This window comes from Rhincodon typus, chromosome 16, assembly GCF_021869965.1.
Source record: "Rhincodon typus isolate 14 chromosome 16, sRhiTyp1.1, whole genome shotgun sequence".
NCBI classification, from domain to species: domain Eukaryota; kingdom Metazoa; phylum Chordata; class Chondrichthyes; order Orectolobiformes; family Rhincodontidae; genus Rhincodon; species Rhincodon typus.
This window is the reverse complement of record NC_063347.1, coordinates 52,526,904-52,548,177: the sequence shown is the minus strand read 5'-3', so window position 1 is coordinate 52,548,177 and position 21,274 is coordinate 52,526,904. Positions and strand designations below refer to the sequence as shown.

Genomic DNA, 21,274 nt, shown 5'->3' with positions numbered 1-21,274 from the left:
TAGGACTCAACTAGTTAGTATGTGTGCTCCTGATGCTTAGCTGTTTTTCACCATCCCCATTTGCATCAAGGCACTGGAGTGTCATGTGTATTGCTCAATCCCACCCCTCTGACAAAATCACACGTGTTGGTCATTTGGTAAGCTGGTACAGATACAATGCACTTCCCTGCTCTGTAACAAACCTGCTCTGGCCTATTTGTGATTCCAGACAGTTTACTGCCCTCTGGGCAATAAACTAAGCCAGCCTGCAACAGCCATATCTCATGAATGAAAATAAAATGACCAGGATGCTGCTTCATGTGAGCAAATTTTAAAAAAAACTTACGAAACTGACTTTTTCCACAGAAGGTGGGAGGTTACACACTGATTTTAAAAAAGATATTTACATTACAGCATTTGGTAGGACAGAAAGAAATTAACTTTCCTCTAATTGAAAGGTCTGGAATGAAGGAGGGAATATAGAATGATATGCGAGCGATTTAGGCCAAAGAGCTGGAGAAATTATTTTACAAAGACTTGTGGAATTTACTACCATAGTACCAGAAGCAGAGGTCAGTACAGTATTTAAGAACAGCTTAGAAAGCTATCTGAAGGAAAGTGGAATAGAAAGGAAATGTGGAGCTAGGACACCAGTTGTGTGATTTGTTTTAATTTATTGAGTCACAGGTACCTACGTACTATGAAATGTTTTGTTCTGTGAGCAGTACAGGCAGATCATAGCAAACAAGATCATACAGATCATAGGGCGTTTAGACAGAGCGAGGCATACAAGGTTACAGCTGCACAGGAGGTACACAAAAAAAATCAGCATTATTTGAAGTTAGAGAGGTCCATTCAGCAGTCTAATTAAAACAGGGAAGAAACTGTTCTTGAACCTGTTGGTGAGTGTTTTCAAACTTCTGTATGCTTTGCCCAACGGAAAAAGTTGGAAGATAGTATTACTGGGGTGGGAGGCATCTTTGTTCATGTTGGCAGCCTTTCTATGGCAATAAGAAGTGTAAATGGAGCCCATGGATGGGAGATTGGCTTCTGTGATGATCTGAGCTGTGCACGCAACTTTCTTAGTTTCTTACCATTCTGGGCAGATCAGTTGTCATACCAGGATAGAATGTTTTCTATGATGCATCTGTAAAAGTTAGTGAGGATCCTTATGGACATGCTGAATTTCTTAAGCTGTCTGAGGAAGAAGAGGCATTGTTGTGCCTACTTGACCATGGCATCCATGTGGGAGATCCAAGACAGATTGTTGGTTAAACAGTCTTATTAAGTTGAACGGACTGTTCCCATGTTTTAGTTCTTATGCACCTTGTTATCTCCACTCTCACTTTGCTGTAAAGTTGTTGAGGAACTTGGCTATCAAAGCATCTGGGTTTTTCTCTCAAGATAATTCTGGAACATTGCTCAATTTGGGTTCAATCAAAACTACCCAGTTCCAAATCTCTTTACCAAACACTGAAAAGAGACCTGAATTCCACAGATGACATAGGAATCACTGCTTTTGACGTCAAGGCTGCATTTAACGAAGTGTAACATCAAGGACCCCCAAGCAAAACTGGGATCAGTGCGAATTGATGGAGAAAGATGGAGTGATCTCACTGCTAAGCATGAGTGAGATGGTTGTGGTTGTTGAGGGCCAAACCTCCCAAATCTAGGATATCGATAGAGGAGTTCCTGGGAGCAGTGTCTTGGGTCCAACCATCTTCAGGTGCTTCAACAATGACATCATAAAGCTAAAAGTTGGATGTTAAGCAGAATTTTTCACGGCTTTATAAGATAATGTTCTGGCTGTGGATTACTGGTCCAGAAACATAACCACGAAGTTTCAATTCCTAACACCACACTGAAATATTCAACTAGATTATGTGCTCAAATCTCTGCTGAATAGGTTGTACCTACAATGATCTGATTTAGAAGTAAGCAAGCTGAGTAGTGAAGGCTGGTCCTGTCTGTTATAATCTAAGGTGAAAAGGTATTAAGGCTAGATAAGTGGATGTGTAGAGTGAAGATGATTGAAGATGGGTAGACCGAAGTCTCTGGAAAAACATTAGAGGTTTATGGTGATGGCAACTAACATAAAAGAGAACCTTAAATTTTTCTATAGGCACACACACGCACAATAAAAGGGGTGGTTAGGGAAGGAGTGGGCAGCTTAGGAACCAGAGAGGGAGGAAGGGGCATAACTGAGGTATCAAACAAATACTTTGCATTGTCTTTACTGAGGGAGAAGGTGCTGAGCAGGTGATGGTGAAAAAGGAGGTAATTGAGACACTAGAAGTGTTTAAAACTTCTAGTCGTTTACTATGGGACAGTTATTAGGTAGGCTTTCTGTACTTAAAGGTGATAAGGTACCAGGACTAGGTGGAATTTATCCAGAGATACTGACGGAAGTGTGTAGAAAGTGTGGAGACACTGGCCATAATTTTCTAGTCTTTCTTTGACTCCAAAGTAGTGCCAGAGAACCGGCGAATTTGAAATGTTACACACTTGTTCAAAAAAAAAGTCTAGAGATGTGCCCAGTAACTATAGGTTAGTCAGTTTAATGTCAGTGTTGGGAAATGATCTAGAAATGGTCATTTGGGAGAGAATTAATAATTACTTAGGCAAATTCCTGCTGATTAAGAAAAGCATGATTTACTAAGGGCAAATCATGTTTAACTAATTTATTTGTATTTTTTGATGGGGTGACAAGGGGTTAATGAGAGTAATGCTGCTGTCATGATGTACATGTACAGAAGGCATTTGATAGTTCCACATGGACCTGTGAGCAAAATTGGAGCTCTTAGAATAAAAGGGACAGCATCAAAGGCATAGAATTGGCTGATTGGCAGGAAACAGAAAGTAGTGATTAGTGAATGCTTTTCAAACAGCAAGAAGATTTATAGTGGATTCCTCAGGAGTCAGTGTTAGGGCTCCTGTTGCTCCTGATGTCTATTAATGACCTAGCCTTTTATGTACAGGGAACAGTTTAGAAATTTGCAGATGATACAAAATTTGGAAATACATAGGAACCATGAAGAGCAGTGTAGAATTCCAAAGAGACAAACAGTTTGTGGATAGGCACACGACTGCCAGATGAAATTAATTGCGGAGAAGTGGTAGGTAGAATGCAAATGTGATATAAAATACCGGGTACAATGCTAATGGGGGTATAGGAACAGAAAGAACTTGGTGTATGTGTACATAAATAATTGAATGTGACAGGAAAGGTTGAGAGCATGGTTAATAAAATAGACACTTCCTGGTCTTTATCAATGGAGGCATAGAGTACAAAGACAAGGAAGTTCTGTTTTAGCTTGTATAAAACATTGGTTCAATCTCAACTGGATCACTGTGTTCCAAGGATGAGAAACTTCAGTTACACTAAAAAGATTGGAGAAGTTGGAACTGTTATGGTTTGAGAAGAGATTTGAATAAGATGTTCAAAGTCATAAGGGGTCTGAATAGAGTAGATAGGGATTAACTGTTCCTGCTGATGGAAGGATCGATAAACAAAGGGTTAAGGTTTAAAGTGATTGGTGAAAGAAGCAATGGAAATATAGGGAAAACCCTTTTGACAAAGCCAGTGATTAGCACCTCAAATGCAATGCCTAGAGTGTGTGGTGAAGGCAACTTCAGTTGAGGCTTTCAAGACGAAATTGGATTACTATCTGATTTTTAAAAAAATGCTGGGCTTTGGGGAGACAGCAGGGGATTGGCACTAGGGAAACTGTTCCCTCATAGAGGGTCAGCATTGAAATGATGGGCTGAACAACCTTCTCCTGTACTGTAACCATTCTCTAATTCATCCAGCTGCCTTGACCATTACAACATTTTCATAACCCAGTTCATTTGAAATGTAGATATCTAATTTAATGACTTCAATCAGCTGCTCTGTAAGCTTATGTATTTCCAAAACGTACAATTTAGTTGTAGCTATTCGGGTCTCTCCTGATTAGACACCTGTGAAAAGGCATCAGTCTGGGACTACTCCTGCACCTCTTTTGGAGCCTTAATCTTCAGACATCAAAAGAGGGTAGGGTTGGACTGTATCTGTGAGTACTGAGAGCAGCTCTGGGCCGTACAAGTGCAGAAGTAACTAAGTTTATTAAAGTTTAAGAACGTTCTTTCTTTCTCACCATGAAAAATACAATAGGAATGAACTACAGGCTGGAGAAATTTACTGTTCTCGGGTGTAGACATTTATATAAAGGATAACTGATAGTGGGAATTGTGTTAGGTGGGAATTGCAAGGTTTTATTACATTAGTGAGGAAAAGAGATTTAATGAATTAGGGTGATGCATCATGTGGTCAGGAACTTGGAAATGATATTGACATTAAGTTTTTTCCTGTTTTTGGTGATAAATGTCAAAATAGGCTTAGTAAATTGCCGCATTGCCTCCTGTAGATGGATCTCCCATAGGCACTGTGCACAAGGAGTAGAATTTGAGTTCAGTGGCAGGGATGTGAATCAAGCCAGTTATTCTGCCTTCAGAAAATGATTATTCCCTCATGTTGTGCCTTTTTGGTGGTGAGGTTTTGAAGTGTGAAGAAACACACAATCCACCAGAATCATAGAAACCCTGCAGTGCAGATAGAGGCCACTCAGGCCATCAAGTCTACACTGACTCTCCGAAGACCGCCCCAAACGGGACCCTCCACTTTGCCAGTCCTCATAACCCAGAATTTGCCATGGCTAATCCACCTAGCTTGCACATCCCTAGATACGATAGGAAATTTAGCATGACCAATCACCTTTGGACTGTGGGATGAAACCAGAGCACCTGGTGGAAACCCAGGCAGACATAGGGAGAATTTGCAACTCCACACTGTCATCCAAGGCTGGTATCAAACCTGGGTCCCTGGTGCTGTGAGGCAGCAGGGCTAATCACTGTGCTGCCAGGCAGTTGTCCTCTACCATTCATATTTCTTGTGTAGCTGTTGATGAGGATAGACCAATTCACTAATGGGGGAAATTGTTGATGGAGTTGAGGTGGTTGGGCTTTGCCTAAGTAGAGGTGGTCATTGTCTGACATGTGCTTGAATGTAGCCCGAACCTGGGGTTATTTAAACAGAACACCAACTGCAAGACTTGCTTCAGTGTTTGTGAAATTGTGAACGGAGTGGAACTGATTGTAAGTGATGGAAGCTTAACGATGGAGGAAGCTCACTGAAGCTGATGAAAATGGCTTAGCATGGGCATTGCCCACAGGAGCTCGTGGAGCAATAATTATTGACCTGTAACACCCACAACTGTCTTCTCATGTGTAAGGTATGAGTCCAGCCGTGAAGATTTTCCCCATGAACTCAATGACCTCAGTTTTGCTAGTCATTCGCTGCTGTATTTGGCTCAATGTTTGTTGCAGGCAATTATTTTTAAACCTTCTCTGGAACCATGTGACTCTCAGAAAGCCTGGACGAAAGTCATTCCAGCAGATTATTAGTAAAAAGGCACTGCTGTAACTGATTAAGCAAAAAGACCAGGTTGTTCTGATGTTACCCTACACGCAGGGTAGATGCCAATATTATCGTTACATTGGGCCAGCTTGGCTACAGGAGAACCCTGGTTCTGGTGCACAGAATTCTTGAGCAAATAGCTATGACTTTGTTAGGACCTACCACAGTTACTTCATATAGAAAACTGAAATCGCTTGGATACGGCATCTGTAATGGTGAGTAGAAAGGATAAAAGGAGAACACAAAATATTCAAGGCCGAGTTAATTTGTGGAATATTGATTACATGTGAGTGAGTTACAGGCTGGAATCTAATTGAACAATTTAAATTATTTTTAGAATGTCCTTTAGGAGAGGCACATTACTGGCTAGAATAACCATTTCATTGATTATTTAACCCACTGGATTATTCACGTCTGCTCAGGACCTCTCCCATCTTCAATACCTAATAGCGCATCAAAACATTGGACCTTGTTTAGTTTAATAATCATATTTATGTAAATGGCAAGCAAGAGAATGAATAACAATCATATGAATATATGTTTATATTTCAAAAATCCTTAAAATTACCTCTTGAAAGAAAAGCAGATTGTTGTAGGTAACTGTTTAAATATTCCTGTGTCCCTTTCTGAACTTGAATTACTGCCAGGCATTCTTATGTTTGAACAAATCACTGTGTTCTGAGTAGGTTGGCTTCTCTCCCTCTGCTTTACAGACAGGCACTATAAACTTTTGTATGGAGTTTGTTTGGGAGAAGATTCTAGCAGCTTTTTTTTCAAGCATATGGACTGTGATTGTATAAAAGGGTTAAAATGAAACTGAACTGCTGCATTTTAAGACTTGGTTTTCGCTTTTGGGCTTGATAGTCCAATAGTTCCTTGCATTTTCGTGAAATACATTCATGCCTATAATTCGGTTCCTTGCAGGAAATGGTTCAATACAACAGATGCATGTTTGTATTGTGAGCTGATTTTAATTGTACTCCATTGTTCTGGTTAAAAAAGTCTTATTCTCACAATTCTGTGAAATACACTTGGAGGTTCCAAAGAGTTTTGACGACAGTGTAATACGTCTCAGCTATAGAATAACTACTTTGTACGTAAGTGAATCATCGTTCTCATGTAATTTACTTGGCTTGCACCAGTGCTTCTTGGTAATAAATGTGTGTTTTGAAAGAAAGGCTTGCATTTATGTAGAATCCTCAATAACCTCAGCATGAACCAAAGCCCTTCACTTTCAAAAGAATGGTAATTTGTATTGTAGGAAATATGTACTGCAGATTCCCTCTGAATTAGTTAAATGTTTAAAATTGACCCAGGTATCGGGGAGAACTCACTTCCTCCTCTTTAAGTAGTGTCAGGGAATCTTTTATGTTCACTTGACAGGGCAGACAGGGCTTCAATTTAATGTCTTATCTAAAAGATAGCACCTTCTTTGTGCAGTATTTAACTGTTCTGTTCTGCACTGGAGTGTGAGTCTAGATTATCTGCTTCATCTTTGGAGTCAGACAACCTTTTACTTCTTGTTTAGTGGCAGCGCTCTCGCTTAAGCTGACACCTGGAAATCTTCAAGATTGTCAGGGCAAACTAGAATGGAATCTCATCATTTCCTGCCCCAGAGGATCATAGTACTTCATAAAATTTCATCATACAGCAGGTGGTTGCACAAGGTATATCGGATTGAGGATAATGTATTAGCACGAATAAAGGATTGGTTAAAGGACAGAAAGAGTTGGAATGAATGGGTGATTTTCAGGTTATCAGTCTGTTAACTGTGGACCAGCACAAGGATCAGCAATGAGACCTCAGCTATTTATTCTTTAGTAGTATGTAAATTATGTTATTAAGACCCTGCAAATCCGCTGGGAAGATAGATGCACTAACGCCAGTATCCTCGAACAAGCCAACAACCCCGTCATCAAGGCACTGACCATCTTTGATGAGCTACAATAGACTGGGCACATAGTCTGCATGACCGATACAAGACTCTCCAAGCAGGTGCTCTATTCCCAGTTTTAAAATGGCAGGCAAGGCCCAGGTGATACCCTCAAGGCCTCACTGGCAAAGTACGGCATTCCCACAGACACTTGGGAATCACTGGCCCAAGACTGTCAAGGTAGATGATGTCGAAGGGGAAGGTGTCAAGCACCTCAAGACTTGCCATTGGGAAAAGATGGATGCCAGGCAAAAACAGCGAAAGGAGCGCACTGCCACATCAATATCCCACCCATCCCTTCCCGTGACCACCATCTGCCCCAAGTGTAACAGAGCCTATGGTGGCCATACCAGTCAGTACAGCCACCTATGGACTCACCCTGAGTGTTTGCAAAGGACCACCAATGATGAATTATGTTGTTAAGATACAAAAATGAAGGACGTTGTGTAATAAAGTACTCAGTGCCTGCTGGGACATAGACTTAGTAAGAAGCAGATGTGCAGCATTCTGTTAATAAACCTAACAATTATTGAGAAACGCATTAGTGTCTACCTTTGTAATTCAACTTGCTTGGAATAGGAATAACATTTGCAATCTGTGTTTAATAATTTGGTGAATAGACTGAGTATTGTATATAGCTTGTTGATGATGCAAAGCTAGGTTGGAAAGTAAGCTGTGAGGAGGACAGTCTGTTAATATAGACAGTTTAATTAAGTGGGCAACAAGGAAGAATAGGAATATTTTTGAGTTAGAATGTAGAACAGAACAGCACAGAAACGGGCCCTTTGGCCCATGATGTTATGCCGAACATGACGCCAAATTAAATTAATCCCTTCACCCTGCCCGTGGTCTGTTTCTCTCCATTCCTTGAATATTTGTGTGATTATCTAAAAGTCCCTTAAACATTTCTACTCATATCTGCCTCTACCACTACATCTGGCAGTGTGTTCCAGACTCCTACACTCTGTGTAAAAAAAAAAAAAAAAAAAAAAAAAAAACTTGCCCCTCATTTCTCCTTTAAACTTTCCCCTCTCACCTTAAATGCATGCCCCCTAGTATTAGACATTTAAATTCTGGGAAAAAGATTCTGACTATCAACCCTATCTTATAATTTTATAGACTTCTATCAAGTCTCCCCTCAGCCTCTGCCGCTTTAGAGAAAACAATCCGAGTTTTTCTAGCTTGTCCTTGTAGCTCGTACCCTCTAATCCAGGCAGCATCCTGGTAAAGGAGATAGCAAGAACTGTAGATGCTGGAAGTCAGTTGATACAGTGTGGAACTGGAGGAATAGGGTGTAAAATAAGGCATATGGCATGCTTGCCTTTATTGGTTGGGTTATTGAGTACAAGAGTCAGGCTGTCATCTTGCAGCTTCATAAAGACTTTGATTAGGCCACACTTAGAGTATTGTGTTCAGTTCTGGTCGCCACATTACAGGAAGGATGTGGAGGCTTTGGAGAGGGTGCAGAAGGTGCAGAAGAGGTTTACCAGGATGCTGATACATAGTGTGGCGCTGGAGGAACACAGTAGGTCAGGCAGCATCAAAGAAGCAGGAAAGTCAACGTTTTGGGTCAGGAGCCTTCATAAGGACTGTCCCAACCTGAAACATGGACAATTCTGAATCCAAGTGGCCAAGTCACCATGGATCCCACACAGCTTAATCTTCTAAATGAGCCTATCATGAGGGACCTTGTCAAAAGCCTAACTAAAATCTCCCTCCCCACCCCCCCCCACCCTCTCTCTCTCTCTCTCTCTCTCTCTCTCACACACACACACACACACACACACACACACACACACACACACCAATGAGGTGAATTTGTATTTGCAGATACATTGTATTTTGTTTAAATAGCACACAATTTATAGACAGTCAGTCAATGTGGCGTTTTATAAATTCCTACTTTAGAAATAAAACCAGTCTGACTCCAAACCAAATCACAAACAGATTCTGAACAAGGCCTCACACTTAACATGCATTGTCTGACCTAAAATGTCACCACTACTTTACACTGCTAAAACCTTTAGTTCTCTCAGGGCAGTGACTTCAAAGGAATTTGGGAACATTTTAATCAATTAAAACCTTCTAACTGCTTAAAGATTTAACAGCATCTTAGGTTTGTTTAATACATCCTCATCAGTTGTATGACCCATTGATCTTATAAATTCTGTGTTGTGTGTGCTTCTTTCTCACTTCACTTGATGAAGCTTGTTTTCAAATAAACATGTTGGACTATAAATCCTCTGGTGTCATGTGATTTCTGACCTTGTCCACCCCAGTCTAACACGAAACCTCCACATTATTAACTAAAATCCATGTAGACAACATCCACTGCTGTACCCTAAATAATTACGTCCGTCACTTCCTCGAAAAATTTAATCAAGTTAGTAAGACGTGACCTGCTATGCACCAAGCCATGCTGATTGTCCCTAATTAGGCCATGCTTTTCCAAATGCATGGAAATCCAGTCCCTAAGAGTTCTCTCCAATAGCTTCCCAACAACCGTTGTGAGACTCGCCAGTCTATAATTTCCTGAATTATCCCTATTTCCCTTCTTGAACAGAGGAACAACATGAGCTACTAGCCAGTCCTTCAGGACCTTTCCAGTAGCTAGTGAGGATACAAAGATCTTGGTCAAGGCTTCAGTAATCTCCTGTCTTGCCTCTCAATAACCTGGCGTAGATACCATCAGCCCTGGGGACTTAGCCACCTTAGTGCTCATCAAGAGACCCAACATCATTTCTTTTTTGATATCAAAATTCCCTAGCATGTCAGCATGCTCCACATTGATCTCACTATCCTGGGTTAGTATATCCTGGTTTAATACAGATGCAAAGTATTCATTTAGGATCTCGCCCACATCTTCTGCCTCTAAGCACAAGTTGTCTTCTTTATCCTTGTGTGGTCCTTCCTTCTCCCTAGTTATCCTCTTGTTTTTAATGTATGTATAGAATGCTTTGGGATTCTCTTTAACCCGACTTGCCAAGGTAATTTCATGCCCCTTCTTGCTGTCCTAATTCCTTCCTTGTGTCTTTTCCTGCTATCTTTTTATTCCTCTCAGACACTATCTGATTTTCGGTTCCATGCTTCTTTCTCCCTTTTTGATCGAATTCACCGCCCCCCCCCCCCCCCCCCCCCCCCCCCCCCCCCCCCACACACACACACACACACACACACGGGTCCCTTACCTCACCATCCTTGTCCTTCCTTCTTGCTGGAACATGCCGGTCCTGACCTCTGATCAGCAGGTCTTTAAACGACTTCCACGTGTCAAATGTGGACTTGTCCAAGAACGGCTCCTTCCAATTAACACTTCCTAGTTCCTACCTAATATTGACGTAATTTCCCCTCCCCTAATTTAATACCTTCCTTCAATGTCCTGACTTATCCTTATTCATTGCTATGTTAAAACCTAAGGAGTTGTGATCACTATTTCCAAAGTGCTCTCCCACTGAAAGGTCAGTCACCTAGCCAGGCTCATTAGCCAATATAAGGTCCGGTATGGCCCCTCCTTTAGTTGGACTGTCCACATATTATTTCAAGAAACCCCCTTGGATGCCCTTAACAAATTCTGCCCTGTCTAAGTTTCTTGCTCTAAGAGAGTCACAGTCAATACTGGAGTAAAGTCACCCTGTTGTTATTGCATCTTTCTAGAATCTGCCTACATATTTGTTACTCAATGTCTCAGTGATTATAGCCCCACCCCCCCCTTCCCAAATAGTATAATCCTATCAGAATGATTGCACCCATATAATCTTTGAGCTCTACCCATATTGCCTTAGTGGATGAGCCCCCCAACTATGAGTGCAAGTGTGACGTTCTTCCTGATCAGTAATGCAACTCCTCCACACTTTTACCTTCCTATCTCATCTAAAACAATGAAACCCTGGCAAGTTGATGAGCCAATCCTGTCCCCCTCTCAATTGAGTCTTTATAACAGCCACATCATAGAGCCTGGATCAGTACATGGGGCTAAGCTCATCTGCCTTGCCTATAATATGCCTTGAGTTCCCTATCAGCCTGTCCTTCTGACTTACTGGCCCTAACATCTATCTTCCCCTCAATCCTTCCACTTGCTGACCTGCTGCTCTGGTTCCCAGCCACCTGCCATTCTAGTTTAAACCCTCTTGAGTGAGTATTGGTGAGTAAATTGTTAAATATTGGTGATTCTGAAGGATTTGGGTGTCCTTGTACATGAAACAAAAAGTTAACATTAGTACAGTATTCAATTGAGAAGGTAAATGGTATTCCTGTCCTTCGTTACATGTTGGAGTACAAGAGTAAAGGAGTTTGCTGCAATAAAATGAGGGTTTTGTGAGAGCATGCCTGGGATTTCTTGTACAATTTTGGTGTCTGAATTTCAGAAAGGATATACTTGCTTTAGAAGAGGTGCAATGAAGATTACTGGAATGGCAGGATTGATTTATGGGGAGAGATTGAGTATAGAGGGTCTGTACTCTAGAATTTGAATGATAAGCAAATTTTATTGAAGTGTAAGATTTTGAAACAGCTTAACAAGGTAGATATTGAGATATTGTTTTACCCTGGCTGAAATGTCTGGAACAGTTAGTCTCAGGATAAGGAAATTGCCATTTCAGATTAAGATGAAGAGAGATTTCACTGCATGTCATAAATCTTTGGAATTTTTTTATAGAATTTTTTTTATAGAATCCCTACAGTGCAGAAACAGGCCATTCAGCCCAACAAGTCCACACAGCCTCTCTGAAGAGCATCCCACCCTGACTCGTTCTCCTACCTTGGCATTTCCCCATGTCTAACCCACATAACCTAAACATCCCTGGACACTACGGGCAATTTAGCATGGCCAATCCACCTACCTTGCACATCTTTGGACTGTGGGAGGAAACCGGAGCGCCCTGAGGAAACCCACATAGACACGGGGAGAATGTGCAAACTCCACACAGACAGTTGCCCGAAGGTGGAATTGAACCCGGGTCCCTGGCGCTGTGAGGCAGCAGTGCTAGCCACCGTGCCGCCCTTTATCCCAAAATCTCTGGGTGACCCATTAATGACTATATTCAAGGCTGAGCTGAATATTCTGACAGAATCCAGGAATGTGAGGCCAAGGATCGGCAATGAACTTATTTAATAAAACAATAGCTCAAGACCTACATACCGCCTCCTTTTGTTACTATTATGTTTTAATGCCTTGGGTCAGTTAGTCATGCAGCCAGTTTGTTCAATTGTGAGTGAATCTTCAGTAACAGCCCAGCTGTGGCACAACCATATTTCTGTTTATTGACAAACTCCAAGCATGGTGGTCTTTATGGCCATCTGGACAGCCCTCAGGTTGTGTCCCAAACTCTGCCTAACCACAGCCTTATTTCAGTTAATGTCTCACCTGAAAGATGTCATTCCTGACAAGACTGTCTCCATTGCATTGAAATGCCACTTAGATTATGTGCCCAAATCCTCAGGATTTTTTTTACCTTACCAGAATGAGCTCATTCCATCACCATTGCCCTCCTGTAGAGCTTGAACCTACAGAATATGCACTAAATATCTGGCTTGGGCAGATAAGTAGTAAGTAGCATCACCGGTGCAAGGCAATGACTATCTCTGACAAGGGTAAGTTTCAGCAGTAATGGCTCAGCCTTCAGCCTTCAGCCTTCCGCCATCCTGGGGATCACGATTCTGACCACAACTGTTGTGGTTACAAGAACAGATCAGAAGTTGCGTACTCTACAATAAATTTTTAAAAAAATCTTCCAACAAAACAAAAGTCAGGAGCATGATGGAATATTGCCAGTTCGAGTTGTGCATCTCTGTTATCTAGAGTATTGAAGTATTCAATGGCCTGAATACTTTGAGACAGTTTTTCACCACCCAAAGCTGAAATCCAAAATATCACATCACAATATATGATGGAATTAGATCCCATTACTAAACTGGATGAGTTCCGAAAGAGGTATGAATGCCTTTTGGATACATTGGTGCTTCCCTTACCCAGCTAAAACTTTAACTGTTACATTATGATAAGCACCATGTTTTGTCTCCTATGGTTCTCTCCTCAGCCTATCATATCATTTTATGTTATCAATTTCATTAAAAAACCTACCATTCAGAAATAAACCTACAGCCTAGTTTGAAACTGAGCTGCCTAACCTGTGTTAAGACAAAGGAAACACTGCTGAGATTCAATGCTCAACTCGTTGAGCTAACAGATCTGTGCCAGGATCAGATTATTGCTGTAGTGGAATAGTGTAGCCTGCATTCAAACTGTTGTTTTTGGCCTCTCCCAACCTGATTGCAAGATTCTAGAACTGGGCCAATGTTTCCTGACTTAGTAAATGATGGATGGCTGTACTGAGAAATGAAACATTTCTGCACTTCTGTCACCAGATGATGGTCTTGAGCCCTGCAGGTCAGATATGACATATGCAGATGTAAAGTAAAAACTCAGTTGATACATGTGCCTCCTACCATGCCAAATTCAAATCTTCCAACTCCTACAGGCTCAATGCAGAATTATTAACTCCTGTGGTATTTCTGCCTAGGGATTGGATTGTCTTGATTGCAAACATATTTTGTGTCGGATTCTTGTAGCCAGCGGAGAAAAACTGATCATCTGATCACTGAGAGATAGATTGGAATGCAGAAGCAGATTTGAAATAAGTATTTGTTTTTCCTCAAAAATAAACTTGCATTTATGGAAAACTGGTGACAGTGTAGTATTGTATGAAATGGTGTGAGAGTTTAAAACTTCTTTTATTTCTTTGCTTCTGACCATAGAATGGGAGTGAATTTGTAGACGTGTGCAGGCATACTTGCAATGGATGAATGTAAAGATGTTATTTGAGTAGTGTGACCTTCTTGAATAAAAATTAGGCAGAAGCAGGTGACTTCTGAAAACTGCATTTCTTTGAAATCAAATGCAGAAACTGGATCTCGCTACCAGCTATTTTGTACACTAATAAATCTGCATTTGCAATGGGTACTGGATTTCCCAAGTAGTTCTACCTTTGTAAGGGTCACCAGAGTTTCTATTTCTGTAAGGCACATGTTTTCCATTCCCAACTCATATCTTGAAGTGCTTTTTACGTAGACATTCCTAAAATTGGCTTTAACTCCAACTTTGTTAACAGTTTAATGGGAGGTGGAGGGGAGGCGTTGGTCAATAATTAATTGTACAGCTAAAAATATAGTAGTCACTAAACAATAAAAATCGGTAGCATTTAAAAGTATTTAGTATAACTTAATAGATTTTAAATGTTTTGATTCTTTGGTATGTGGTGAATGTTCAAACCAATTTGCACTTTGAATAATCAATTTTTTTTACTTTCTCCTCTTTACCCTCAGACAGTTGGCATTGAAGGCTTTGAATGAACGGCTGAAACGTGTTGAAGATCAAGTAGCTTGGCCTAGTATGGATGAAGATGACAAAGAAGACTTATCTGATACGCCTTTACTTCCAGAGAGGAGCAAAAACGATGGAGATGATTCTGGAGCAGCAGAACACATTGCATTCCAAGGTCTTTCATCAGGATCTTAAGAGACCATCAATAGATGTATTGTCTAATTGAGTGAAATCAGCTTTACTGCTGCAGATACCATCAAAATGCATCAGTACTTCAAACTGTTTAACTGCAGCACTTCAATTTGTTTGGAAAATAAGTGCAGCATAAAATAAAAGATTATAAAGGCCTGTGCAACTGTGGTGCTCATAGCCCAACTTCAGCAGGATTTAATGTTTCTTTAACGCAAGGTGGTGGCTATAATTATTAGAGGAGGCATTTGAACTGGTGATGAATTAGATGCAGTTTTTGTGTTAGTTCAGAAAATTCATTAATTTGCAGTCATTTTTTGAAGTGTCCTTTTTGAATAGAGCAATTAATTAACATAATTGAAATGTAAAGGAAGCTCAGCAAGGGAAAGTATGCTACCACTGAAATCAGATCAAAAAGAACAGTCTGAAGATACATCTTGGCTCTCAAGTTGTCCTTTTTCGGATAAAGTGCCAAAAAGAGAATTATTTTACTTTGTGAGACCGTACCATCGGTGGGATATTGAAAATTGGCACCAGTGAATCCTTTTCAGTAGTTTTCTATATCTGGAGATTTGTTATTGTGTCTGAACTTACCACATAATCATATAATGAACTCACCTTTTGCAAATATTTTTCTTTTCACTAACATCCTACCATCATGTGTCTAAAAGATTAGTAACAATCCAAATTACATATGATTGTAAGAATGAACCGAATCCAAAATTCGATCATGTTGGGTAATTTGATGTCCCTTAGTACTTCCCTCCAAGGTCCCTTATTAATTTGTTCCTTCCATCAAATGTGTAAATATTATGATTACTCCATAAAAGTTGCTTCAATTAGATTGATGAGTTTTGATAGAGAAAGAGAGCAAAAATAGGCCTCTTCTTCCAGTTCAGCATTGGACAGGTTTGGAAGATTGCCTTCTCAAAAGGCTGACGAATTACTGGTGCTGGTCCTGAATCTTTGCGTAAAAGCTGTAAATGCAATTTCTACATATGTACTTGGAGTTAACTGATTTGGGTATATGGTGTTTTGTATCCTGTATAATTGTAAAAGGAACAGTGAAGACTTGTGAAAATATTCACTTCAAACAACCACTGATTTCCTTATAAGCTGCTTGGCTTGTTTTCTTTTGTGAAATATATAGATAGAGGAGGCCTATTCTATATTTCTGTCCTTAGCTGCTACCACATATTGCAATAATCCAGAGTTTCTGCCCAAGCCCAGCCTTGTTCAAATATTTGACTCAAATGGCAAAGAGAAATTGGATAAATTTCCGTAACCCATCTATAATTGGACATTGTTACTGAACTCTATGAAATGAGTTAAGAAATAAGTACAACAATTGTCTTGGTGTTTTTTGAAAGTCCCATTTAAAGGTGTGGGTAAAGCTAACTCCTATTCTTTCCAATGAGCAATTTCTCCAGGGTGATTGATGTCAGACAGTGCTGACTGTGGTTCGCATTTTGCATATTTCTGCTGTACAGACACCTTTCTAGTTTTGTCTCAGAGTTTGATAATCATTATGGTAAACATAAAGTGGATATCATTTTTAATGCATTTAACTATACAAGATACTTTAATGTAAGATTATTTTAAAAAAAAAACACAAGTATTAGTTGCATCTAAGTGATTTAATGTTACCTTGATTATCTGTGGGTGAAGTGTCATTGTCTTAATGCTGTGCTGTGTATCTTGCCAGAATAGCATTTACCAACAGACTAATCTCTTTTACTGGGCTTCATTTAAATTGTAGGTTTCTTTTTGATTCTCCCTATGTATCATAGTTGCGCAGGTCAGTACAATAAACTTTGCAGTCTTGTGTTCACTTCTCATAACCCCAAAAAAAGGGTTTGTTTCAGGTGCATTGATCAACCAGGTAATTTTTTTGTTTTTTTTCTTGTACTGGCAATCATGGGGAATAGTTAGTAGTAGGACCAATAATGCAGAAAAAGTGAATTCAAATCCCACCAAGACAGTTTATGAATTTGAATTAGTTTTTCTTTAATTTGGCAGGAGAAGAAAGTTGTTTATCAGTGAAATATTATAAAAGTAATCTGTGAAGATGTCAGATTGTCATAAAACCTCAATTGATTCACAGATACTTTTTCGGGAAGGAAATCTGCCATCTTTATCTATTCTAACCCATATGTAACTCCAATTCTACACCTCTAGTTGACAACTGCTGTCTGAAGCGAACTCACAAGTCACTCAAACTGCTATAATATAGCATTAAAAAAAGGCCACTGCCACAACCATAGGACAACAAAGGGTGGTGAAACAAATGCTTGTCTTGCCAGCAATATCAACAACTTTAGGACAATTTTTAAAAAATTAACCTTGTATTAAAAAACCCTAAAGTTACTTTAATTAATATAAAAAGACAAGCAAAAACAAACAATTCAGAATTCAAGATAGCAGAAGAATGAAGAGTCATACCCTATGCCAATCATCTGGATGGGGGCACATCATCACCCTGTAGGAGTTGGTCTTGAATTAGCTTCATTTTATATAGAGCCTGTTCAATGCCTTAATTTGGGCTGGGTAGGTTTGACCACCAAAATGAGGAGATTGTCATAGTATGAGGAGGTCAAAAAAGGAAATGTCATATATAATTTATATTTCATGACTTGCTCATCACATTGAATTCATGGAAGTTTGATCTAGTACAGTTTTGTTTGTGCTTATAGGTTATCCTGTTGAGAGATTTCATTCCATTTAAACAATTGTGGCAGAGAGGTGAGAAACAGAGCAGGAGGTGAGCATGTGGAGTGATTGAGGAGATAGTCAATGTTGAGTTCAGATAGTTTAATAGGAAGAAGTGACAGGACCAGGTTAGTATTTAGCTTAGAGTCTGGATTAGTACATGGGACAATGATGTTGTAGTCATCACCAAAGCTTGGTTGAGAAAGGCAGGACTCGCAGCAGAACATTCCAGGGTTTAGATACTTTTGTGTGCGATAGAGAGGTGTGTGAAAGGTGTGGGGGGAGTTGCATTACTCTTTAAGGAGAATGTCACAACTATGACAAAATGAGGTCATCTTGGAGGGCTCATCCACCAATGCTGTGTGGGTAGAATTTAGGAATAAGAAAGGTGCGATCACTCTGATGGGGTTATACCTTCGGCCTTCCAATAGCCATCAGGAGATAGAGAAACAGATATGTAAGCAGATCGTGGAAAGATTTAAAAACAAGAAGGTCGTGGTATTGGGTGATTTTAACTTCCCCAATATTGACTGGGACTCCCTTAGTGCCAGGGATTTAAGATGAATGACAGGAGATATTGAATGTGTAGTCAAAAAGAAAAAGGAAGCATATTTACAGTTTAGGAAACTGAAATCAAACAAGGCCTTTGTGTATAAGGGAAGCAGAAAAGAATTTAAAAAGAAATTAGGAGGGCTAGAAGGGACCATGAAATGTCGTTGGCAAGTATGATTAAGGAGAAGGCATTTTATATGTATATTAGGAGCAAGAGGGTAGCTAGGGCAAGGGTAAGTCACTCCAGGATAAAGAAGGGAATTTATGCAGGAATTTAGATGAAGTGGGTGAGGTCCTTAATGAGTACTTTGCATTCATTTTCACCAAGAAGAAGGACATGGATGTTTGTAAGATTAGGGAAGGGCATGTTGATATTCTGCGGCATGTCAATATTAAGGAGGTGGTGATGGGTGTCTTGAAATCATTAAGGTAGATATGTACCTAGGGCCTGATGAGATCTATCCAGGATACTGAAGAAGGCAAATGAGATGGCTGGGTCCTTGACAGACATCTTTACATCCTCTTCAGCTGCAGATGAGGTCCCAGAAGACTCGAGGATAGCCAATGTTGTTCCTTTTTTTTTTAGAAGAGCAACGGGGATAATCCAGGAAATTATAGCCCAGTGAGCCTTGCAACAGTAGTAAGGAAATCATTGGAGAAGATTCTTAGGGACAGGATTTACTCACATTTAGAGAAGAATGGACTTAATGGGGATAGCCAGCATAGCTTATGCAGGGAGAGGTCTTGTCTCTCAAACTTTTAAGCTTCTTGAGGAAATAACAAAAGTAATCGAGGGTAGGGCAGTGGATTTTGTCTACATGGACTTTGAGAAGGTAGACTGATCCAGAAGATTAAGTCACATGTCTTCCATGATGAGTTGGCAAGTTGGATACAGAACTGGCATCATCATAGAAAGATGGAGGAGATAGCTGTGGAGGGATGGTTTTCTGACTGTGACCAGTGGTGTTTCACAAGGATTAGTGCTGGGACCTCTGTTGTTTGTAATATATGTAAATAATTTGAATGAAAATGCAAAGGTCTGATCAATAAGTTTGCAAACTTATTGATGAAACACAAATTGGAGGATGGGTATGAAAGGACACAACTGGATATAGACCAGTTGGAAAGTTGTGCAGAGAAATAGCAGATAGAGTTTAATCCCAACAAGAGTGAGGTGATGCATTTTGGGAGGTCAGATGCAAGAGGAAAATATACAGAAAATAGCAGGATTCTTAGGAGCATTAATATGCAGAGGGATCTTGGGGTGCAAGTCCATGGCTCCCTGAAAGTGGCAATATAGCTGGATATGGTGATAAAGACGATGTATGACATGCTTGCCTTCATCGGTCAGGGAATTGAGTATAAAAGTTGTTGTCATGTTGCAGCTGTATCAAATTTCAATTAAGGTACATTTGGAATATTGTATGCTGTTCTGGTCACCACACTACAGGAAGGATGTGGAGACTTTGGAGAAAGTGCACAAGAGGTTTACCAGGAATGTTTTATCCCCCTGCGCTCCTGCCTTAATGAATTACAGGCATGACATGATGTTGAACGCTTTTTCCTTCATATCCATGTCCATTTCTTTGGACAAAAAGCCTCTCTTCATCCTACAGACGTCTTTACCTGCCTCCAACACTCTCCCTCCCTCTGGCCTTTACCTGCACTCAACCTGTTCATCAAGAACTGCCAATGTGATACTGGTCGTGTTGATAATACAAGATAGTGGCAGAATAGAACACTTCAGATGAAGCTCATCCATTTCCTTCCTTTCTTCTTTTTTTCCTTCTCCTGGCTGCAGACTTCCAGCCTTGGACTCAGCAAAGACCCAGCGAAGCGGCATCCTGGCCTGATAGGGCAGACTCTCAGCCCAGCATGGACTTCCGGTCTCGGGGTGATTCCTCAAAGTGCAGTCCTGTCATGGCTAAGCACTTAAGGAAAGACTTAAGTCTATAAGCTTTATTTCTTTATTTTCTACTTAAAACTAAGAAGGTGTCACTGTACTATAATCACTGCAATGTTTAACTTTTTTTCTACCTTGTTCTTAAGATTCCATACCTAGGTACTTGTACCTAAGATGGCGCCTTGTGTGGCGACGTTATAAACTTTTCATTGTACTCCTGTACTTTTGTACGTGAGTACACGTGACAATAAAATCAATCAAATTAATTTCTCTGGCTCCCTTTCCCATTCAAACCTATCCCCTTCTGAATTGACTGTAATCCGTGCTTTCAGATCCAACCTTACTTTGTAACCAAGCTTGCTGACAAGGGTGGTACTAGTCTCTGCACTGCAGAGTCAATGTTCCAGCTCTCAGACACTTCCTCCTATCCCCCAGTAGACCATGACTCCACCATTGAACACCAGTGATTTCCAGAATTGGAGGTCAGTGCATCTCCATGCCAATTGCCCTGTATTGACTCAGCTATGTTGCCCTGCAGCTGTGCAGCTTAGATTAAGCATTGCCTGGGAGTAACATCAGCACACTTTCTCAAGTTAGTTGTGACAGTATAACACCTGTACTCCATATATTATGCTGACTGTATGCAAAATGGGAGTCAGGTTACTGGTAGCCTCATTCACAACAGGAATCTAGACTTGTTCCTGTGATGAATGCAGTTAAGGATCAATGGTGGAAAACGTGTAGAGCTTCCTTATTGATGTGCTCCTTGCTTTATAATGATTCTGACCGTGTTAATGATCATGTTATGTTGACTCCATCCTCAGCTAATCACACATAATTTGCAGCAGCTGACTAGGTTTCTCTTCTAACCTTCAAAGCATAGCTGCACCAACTCCTCTAAGATCTTCGTAATTATGCCTGACCATGTGTATTTTCATACTAAATCTCAAATGATTATAGGGAATCTGTGATTTACAAACACTTGATTTACGAATGCTCGTGCTTAACAATGCAATCCCGTATAGGAGTACAATTTTAAAGGCCCGACATACGAGCTTTATGTGTACTTACGAACAGTTGCTTTACATTTGTCCTGTATTGTGTTCCGCTTTGCAGACAGATTAACTTACGAACAGACCAGAATGGAATCCATTTGCAACCCAGGGGATTATGATTACAATGTAATAAACCACATTGTTATCTAAAAGCACTGTAGATATCCAATGCTTGTCTATC

General features: G+C 40.2%; 1 protein-coding gene across 1 annotated transcript in view; it reads left to right on the top strand.

The window, feature by feature from the left end:
• The window catches only part of tmem115 (transmembrane protein 115), a 27,742-nt gene extending 6,497 nt beyond the window's left edge, over positions 1-21,245 (top strand). The window contains exons 2-3 of the mRNA XM_020532590.2: positions 14,688-14,860; positions 19,937-21,245. Of these exons, the coding sequence (XP_020388179.2) occupies positions 14,688-14,860; positions 19,937-20,091 (328 nt within the window). The 3' untranslated portion in view covers positions 20,092-21,245. The remainder of the gene's footprint in view (positions 1-14,687; positions 14,861-19,936) is intronic.
• The last annotated feature ends 29 nt before the right edge of the window (positions 21,246-21,274 follow it).